The sequence below is a fragment of the Homarus americanus genome, unplaced genomic scaffold (genome assembly GCF_018991925.1).
Source record: "Homarus americanus isolate GMGI-L3 unplaced genomic scaffold, GMGI_Hamer_2.0 scaffold39675, whole genome shotgun sequence".
In the NCBI taxonomy this organism is placed as follows: domain Eukaryota; kingdom Metazoa; phylum Arthropoda; class Malacostraca; order Decapoda; family Nephropidae; genus Homarus; species Homarus americanus.
Window position 1 is genome coordinate 4,424,466 of NW_024736071.1, and position 8,905 is coordinate 4,433,370.

Below are 8,905 nucleotides of genomic sequence, written 5' to 3' on the forward strand. Positions count from 1 at the left end.
AATCCGGTCTCTCGTTCGTGAATCCGGTTTTAACAGGAATGTATTATCCAGTGAATTTATCTTTCTGGATTTAAGATAAGAAGCGGATAACGGATTTAAACACATGTTATATTAATCCTTATATTTCGAGAGATTCCTGGATTTAACATCAAGGATATATTAGAAATAAGAGCCTTATTTAATAATATAAGATACCAGCCTTAATCCACAAATCCAGTTGTTTTAAGCCTTCTCAATTTACCGTGATACACCAGGTGGATTTCAAACAGGCTTCGGGTTTAAAATTGACGTATAATATTGTACAATTAAAAATCCACAAAATCCATATATTTTCGTAAGTAATTTCTTTATTGTAATCTGGAATTGTAATCCTCCTTTAAGTGGGATTTAACCAATATTCTGTAGCCTAAACAATAGTCCCCCCCCTGTTGTTTTATTAATTTAGTTTTATTCTTTTGTTTTAACTTCGAATTCTCAATAATCTATTTCTAAATAATTTACTTAATCATTAAGTTAAATCTGTAATTGTATCATTATTATTTTTTGTGCTTCATATTTATACATTAATATTAACTATTATGACCCATGAAAGTCAATATTTTCACGGTATTTTGGGGGGTAAAATAAATTACTTTCGTCCTTGATAAATTTATTCGTCATATCCAACAAACCTGTCAGGAAATTCATTTGTTTTTTCGGCTTACAAATAGAACACGACATCTGTGTTTCACAATTGTTGACAGCCCGACTCACAAACACTCAAACACAAACACTCAAACACACCGGCGGCAGGAAAATCTCGCCTTTTGCTTTCGGATATAAACTGTTAGAATGTTTTATTGTGGAGTGAGGGAGTGAACAGTGTGTGTGTGTGTGTGGTGAGGCCTTACCGAGTATGTGGTAGTGGTAGTAGTGGTGGTGATCGTGGGGGTGGTAGTAGTGGTGGTGGTGGTGGTAATGATGGTAGTGTGGTGATGGTGACGATGGTGGTAGTGGTGGTGATGGTGTTGGTAGTGGTGGTGATGGTAGTGTGGTGATGGTGACGATGGTGGTAGTGGTGGTGATGGTGTTGGTAGTGGTGGTGATGGTAGTGTGGTGATGGTGACGATGGTGGTAGTGATGATGACGGTGGTGGTGGATGTTGTAACTGTATAGTGTTGTATTCTTCTTCTTCTTCTTCTTCTTCTTCATCAATTAGCTTATTTTCATTATCTCTCTCCTTTTCTCCTCCTCATAATCAACCTTACTTTCCTCTCTTTCTCTCCTTATTCCATGCTATTCTCCCCTCCCTCCATTCACTCTCTCCTCCCCCCCTCCCCACTCCCCGCCAATAGGACAGGAGATGGAGGTGACCACAGCGTCTGGTTGGTGTTGAGGGTTGACCACTAGTAGGGTACACGGCCAGAAGCATCCTACCCTCCCTCTCATCGATATCTCTCCTCCCTACTGCCGATATCTCCCACTCCCTACTGCCGATATCTCCACTTCCTCTCACCGATATTTACCCTCCCTCTCACCGATGTCTCACTCCCTACTGCCGATATCTCCCACTTCCTCTCACCGATATTTACCCTCCCTCTCACCGATGTCTCTCCCCTACTGCCGATATCTCCCACTTCCTCTCACCGATATTTACCCTCCCTCTCACCGATGTCTCTCACTCCCTCCTGCCGATACCTCCCTGTCTCTCACCGATATTTACCCTTCCCTCTCACCGATGTCTCTCACTCCCTACTGCCGATATCTCCCACTTCCTCTAACCGATATTTACCCCTCCCTCTCACCGATGTCTCTCACTCCCTCCTGCCGATATCACCCTGTCTCTCTTACCGATATATCAGATCTTTCCCTCCTCACTTTCACATTTACCAGTTTCTTCAGATAATATCACTCATTTACTTTATCTTAACTCTCTTTTATCTTAGTTCCAATATTCATCAGTTTATTTCTTCATTTCTTGTCCTCCAACTCTTGACGTTATCGTATCTTCCTCTTGTTCTTGATAATAGCTCTAAAGTCACACCCTCACTTACTGACAACACAGCTTATCATGTCGTATATTTCGCATCTTTAATCGAATTTTAACTGTATATCAACTTCCTGTTAGTATGTGGTGTGAGAGGATCAAAGCAACATGGCAGATAATTTTTTCCTCACTCGCTGACAGCCAAATCTACTGTACTCTCTCTCTCTCTCTCTCTTCTCTCTCTCTCTCTCTCTCTCTCTCTCTCTCTCGCTCGTATGTTTTAACAGCTTCGTGTATATATTTCCAGTGTGCGGCGATATATTTCTATGAAGTGGTATAAGTTAATTGCGATATTATATGGTTTAGTGTAATATATTAGTTTGTATATGTTGCTATATTTCTTTTATATCCGTGTTATTGGAGTTTTTATATTTTACTGCGATATTCTTAAAAAAATGCGTTAAAAGATTTTTTTATATATAAGTATTTTGCGATATTTTCAAGTTGTTCTTTTGTGTTGAATGCATGTGTTGCAGGTGTTTCTTTTAACTATCTAAGATATTACAACACCTGCTGTACATATTGCAGGCGATGTATGTACTCTTTGATATTTACTAGAGGATTATCTATTTTGATTTACTTTAATCAATATTTTTTTTTCTTCTTCCTGGTGATGATGAGAAATACACACGTCATCTTTCCACGTCTTGTAATATTATAACAATATTTCTTGTTCATTTGCAGCATTCCTGAATCGTCGTTAGTGTTGCAAAAAAAATATTCTCTCTCTCTCTCTCTCTCTCTCTCTTTTTTTTTTTTTTTTTTTTCTTTTTTTTCTCTCTAGTCTGCCTGACTGGCTCGTGTTGAAAATTAATATAGGTTTTGCCGGCTTAGGGCGATTTGATAAATATTTCAACGCTGTTATATTATTACTTAGTTAATGCAATAGTATCTTTCCGTTGGTATTTTTATTATTAGGTGAAATGAGACTATAATCTCTATATTACTATTGTTGTTGTTGTTATTAATATTACCACTACAACATTATTCCCATATTTCTTCATCTTCCTACATAAATATCAATACTATTTTCACTAACATTAACACCATGAAAATATTTCCCCAATATTACACAACCACGTAATAAGTATGACACATCCACTAACATTATTATGCAACGTGAAGAAACTTGCCACAGTTTACGTTTGACCACATCATAAAAACCAGTTTCAATTAAATCATACCAATATTGACACCTACTGGACAGTATATATATCACATCAAGACTTATTTACCTTCACACTAATGACACACACACACACACACACACACACACACACACACACACACACACACACACACACACACACACACACACACCTGAACGCTTGTCATAATCTGGCTCTCACAGGAAGGAAGAATATTTCTAAGGATATTTTCTTCTGAATTTGTGACCATGACATTGTGAAGGTGTTTTTTCTAGATACGAAATATGTAATGTTTTTTTATTAATAACGTGTTTTTTTTTTATCATCAGTAAGTTTTATTTTGGATTTTGCTTGTGTGTTATATTTTGTTTGGCTTGATAATGTTTGTTATTTCGAGGTGATGTTTTTAATTGTTTTTATTTTATTTAGTGTTTTTGGGTAGTATTTTATTATGTTTTTATAATTAGTTATATTGTTTTGGTTCACGAGGAATGGCTTTGTTGTGATTGTTATTTAGTTGTTGTTGTTGTTGTTGTTATTGTTGTTGCTGTTGTTTTTGTTGTTATTGTTATTGTGATGTATTATTTTGTTTTTGTACTCGTTAAAATTATTATTATTATTATTATTATTATTATTATATAGTTGACGTGCATTTAAATAATAATACTATTATTAATAATAAGATAAAAATTAATAGTATTTTTGTCTATTATTATTATTATTATTATTATTGTTATTATTATTATTATTATTATTATTATTATTATTATTATTATTATTATTATTATTATTATTATTATTATTATTATTATTATTATCATTATTATTATTATTATTATTCATTAATGAACTGCGAAATATGACGATAAAAAATTACCGTCCTTATATATGAAGTTATTTCAAGATATTATGTGTGATTAACACGTTATACAGTACTGTATATGAGTAAATAATGCATTATAGGTACTATATATATATATATATATATATATATATATATATATATATATATATATATATATATATATATATATATATATATATATATATATATATATACTTCAGGAAAACGCTACACATAAAACAATGAAACATTATCCTTAAAACAGTGATACAATACTTAGTGCACTAAGAACAGTGTCATGCAACATTTAAAAACGAGATAAACGACACTTACAGATCCATATGACACTTACAGATTCATATGACACTTACAGATCCATATGACACTTACAGATTCATATGACACTTACAGATCCATATGACACCTAAAACTGTTCCTTGCGACATTAAACGAGGACATAAGACACTTGGTCACACTACGCTTAAAACTGTGTCAACTACACTTAAAACAGGGCCAGGCGGCACCAGCGTAGCAGTGTCATTAATCTCTGCACGTCAGTATAACTGTCACGGGTCTCTAGCACAGGATGCCACACGTCAGGAGACAGTGCCACGTGTGACGGCGGTGCATGTCACTGAGAAGTTTAACACGTCACTAAAGAATGCTACACGTCACAAGACCGCACCTCACTAAATAGCAGCAAACGTCACTAGGAAACATTACACGTCTTTAAATAGCGCCATGCGTCACAGAAGAGTATAGTGCCTTGTTAGAGGGTGCCGCACATCCCTCGTCATTGGTCACTAACGAGTATCACACGTCACCAAAAAGTGTAACATATCAATGGAATAACACACGTCTGGATTAGTATACGTTACCAAAATTTCCATAAGTTACAAAAGTGTCACACGTTACTAGAGAGTGTCACGCGTTACTAGAGAGTGTCACACGTTACTAGAGAATGTCACGCGTTACTAGAGAGTGTCACACGTTACTAAACAGTGTCACGTATTACTAAGAGTGTCACGCATTACTAGAGAGTGTCACGCGTTACTAAGGAGTGTCACGTTACCACAGTGTGTCACACGCTACTATAAAGTGTCACACGTTACTAGAAAGTGCCACAAGTTACTAGAGTGTGTCACACGTTGCTAGAGAGTGTCACACGTTACTACAGTGTGTCACACGTTGCTAGAGTGTGTCACACGTTACTAGAGAGTGCCACATGTTACTAAAGTGTGTCACACAATGCTAAAGAGTGTTACGCGTTATTAAAGAGTGTCACACGTTATTAGGGAGTGTCACACGTTACTAGAAAGTGTCACACGTTACTAGAGAGTATCATATGTTAATAGAGAGTGTCACGTTACTAAAGAGTGTCACATGTTAATAAAGAGTGTCACACGTTACTAGAGAGTGTCACATGTTACTAGAGAGTGTCATATGTTAATAAAGAGTGTCACACGTTACTAGAGAGTATCATATGTTAATAGAGAGTGTCACACGTTACTAAAGAGTGTCACATGTTAATAGAGTGTCACACGTTAGAGAGTGTCACACGTTACTAAAGAGTGTCACATGTTAATAGAGTGTCACACGTCACAAGACAGTGCCACACTTAAGAGCGCCACTCCTCCACACACGTCTCCCGAGAATGTCACTATAAACTATTAAAGTGTCACAACGCTACAGGGTACCATACACATATAACCACGTGTCACTACAGGGTACCACACACATATAACCACGTGTCACTACAGGGTACCACACACATATAACCACGTGTCACTACAGGGTACCACACACATATAACCACGTGTCACTACAGGGTACCACACACATATAACCACGTGTCACTACAGGGTACCACACACATATAACCACGTGTCACTACAGGGTACCACACACATATAACCACGTGTCACTACAGGGTACCACACACATATAACCACGTGTCACTACAGGGTACCACACACATAACCACGTGTCGCTACAGGGTACCACACACATATAACCACGTGTCGCTGCAGGGTACCACACACATATAACCACGTGTCACTACAGGCCACACACATATAACCACGTGTCGCTACAGGGTACCACACACATATAACCACGTGTCACTACAGGGTACCACATAACCACGTGTCACTACAGGGTACCACACACATATAACCACGTGTCGCTGCAGGGTACCACACACATATAACCACGTGTCACTACAGGGTACCACACACACATAACCACGTGTCACTACAGGGTACCACACACATATAACCACGTGTCGCTGCAGGGTACCACACACATATAACCACGTGTCGCTGCAGGGTACCACACACATATAACCACGTGTCGCTGCAGGGTACCACACACTAACCACGTGTCGCTGCAGGGTACCACACACATATAACCACGTGTCGCTGCAGGGTACCACACACATATAACCACGTGTCGCTGCAGGGTACCACACACATATAACCACGTGTCACGGGTACCACACACACATAACCACGTGTCACTACAGGGTACCACACACATATAACCACGTGTCGCTACAGGGTACCACACATCTCTACCCATCAACACATCATTACAGAGTATCGCATATCTCCACACATCACTACAGAATACCATATATATCCACATGTCACTACAGAATACCACTTATATCCACACGTCACTACAGAGTACCGTATATCCACACGTCACTACAAAATGTCAAACATATCCACACGTCACTACAGAGTACCACTTATACCCACACGTCATTACAGAATGCCATATATACCCACACGTCACTACAAAATGTCAAACATATCCACACATCACTACAGAGTACCACTTATACCCACACGTCATTACAGAATGCCATATATACCTACGTCACTACAAAATGTCAAACATATCCACATCACTACAGAGTACCACTTATACCCACGTCATTATAGAATGCCATATATATCCACACGTCATTACAGTTCCGCACCTCTGCATGCGTCACGAGCCGCCAGTGCCACACATCAGTATAAAAGGATGCCACAGGATACGACCCATCACTTAAATCGTTAGGTGCCATTACTAACTTATGTGCATCAGTACAGAGCTTCAGTACATACCTGCAGAAGGTCTGTCGGAGTATCGCGTGCAGTAGACCCAAGCCGGCCAGAGGGTGCCTCCTGACCCTTCCCTGTCCTTCAGTAGGAGACTGTTCGGCGCCTGCCCCACGTCCCCCGGGCTCCTGGCGGGGTCCCGAAAGCCCCCCGCCTTCTTGGGGTCGCGGTTGGTGACCCTAGAGAGGTCAACGGGCTGGTCACTCGTCTCTAGGGTCTCCCCCAGCCGGCGACCGAAGTCCGGCTTGAGGATATTGTCGATAGAGAACTTGAGGGAACGGTGGAGGGCGGCGTTGTTGGCTTGGTGGGCCACAGGGGGCGTGCGGGGCGGGCCAGGGCTCATGGCCGGGTCTGGGGGCTCCACCTTGGGGCTCGCCGCCACCTTATCGCCGCGGGGGTCGTCGTTGGCGCTGTCGTCTACGTCGATCATGGAGTCATCGTCGGTGTCGTCGCGGGGCGGCGGGAGGGGCGAGTGGCTGCCTACCGAGATGTCGTCCTCACCTTCCCCGTCGGTCCCTTGCGACGGCTCCGACCGCGTGTCCATCGTTTCGGAGGTGTCGCACATGTCGGCGTCGTGACCGCACTCACTCAGGTAACAAACCCGCTAATTACACTCTGGCGGTAATGACCGTCTCGTTACAACAACTCCAGGTTAAACCAGGAGTGTATGTTTACAAGTGGCCGCGTGCTGGAGCCATGAGGCCGCGTCCACCGTCGTCCACACCACACTACACCTCGTATAAAATGCCGATCGTCCGTCGGAACGCACACTTCCGATTTATATCGGGGTCGGGTCGCACCTTGCAATTAGCAACACTTGCGGGTGGAATACATGATTGAGGTGGGTGGTGGAGGCGAGGAAGAGTGTGTGCCAGGTGCCGGGGTTAGTGTCACTAGCGGAGCTAACCACGCCGTGCCATCGTCCCGGGGGAGTTGTTATCATCGCCACTAACACATCCTCAACGCCCGCGATCACACTACAAATTACCGGGCCCACCCACCAATCACTGATGACGTCACTGCGCAGCCCGGCCCGCCCCAGGCAACCACCACGTGACGCCTACCAATCGTTAATCGTCCTCTGATAGTGGGCGGAGTTGAGATGTGGGCATGACCAATCCGGCGTGTGGGGCTGATTAGCTCCGCCCCTCGCCAGATAGTGTTTCCCTCTGGCCGACAGCGAGATTACAGTGGACCAGATGATGGCGGGTAAGCTACGCACACAGCACTGTCAGCTTCATAATGGCCATAATTGGTCTCTATTTTCACCGCTATGCTCATAAATCGAGAGTGTCGCCGCTAACAAGGGCGAGTGACGGCCTTAGCGCACCACCACCAGATGTGACGCTGACAGTGCTCAAGACCCTCGGGCAGGGAGGGAGGGAAGGCAGCAGGGATGGAGGGAAGAGGCGAAGAAAACCCCCTCCCACTACTTAGCTACAGACACAATATTGTTGATTTTGTGTGGAGGTCTCTATTGAGGGCCGGGCAGCTGCTGAACCCGGTGAGGAGGCAACAAGCCAGCCCTCCTGACCACCAGAGTCTCTCACACAAGCCCCTTGTTGATGAGGCCACAAGGGATTGTGTCTGTGTACGACGCTTGTAGGATTAAGTCCCATAAAACCAGTGCTAACCCGAAGTACGCAAAATAACCTAACCTAAACTTATCCTTATTAAACTTGATTTAATCTCTATCTAACCTAACCTAACCTAACCTGAACCTATACTTTAGCAACACTTAACTTATTTCAATAAACCAATTTAAACTTGCTTACCC

At 42.0% G+C, this 8,905-nt stretch overlaps 1 protein-coding gene across 1 annotated transcript; it reads right to left on the reverse strand.

Annotated features, from left to right (window-relative positions):
* Positions 1 to 7,123: 7,123 nt before the first annotated feature.
* Positions 7,124 to 8,093, reverse strand: LOC121871663 (homeobox protein engrailed-1-like). Its single transcript, XM_042374075.1, has one exon. It carries the CDS (start codon positions 7,691 to 7,693, stop codon positions 7,124 to 7,126), a length of 570 nt encoding a protein of 189 aa, XP_042230009.1. The 5' UTR covers positions 7,694 to 8,093.
* Positions 8,094 to 8,905: the final 812 nt, after the last annotated feature.

What these genes read in the sequence shown, in the direction of transcription:
- LOC121871663 (XM_042374075.1), bottom strand. Translation starts at nt 7,693, where the DNA reads ATGTGCGACACCTCCGAAACGATGGACACGCGGTCGGAGCCGTCGCAA.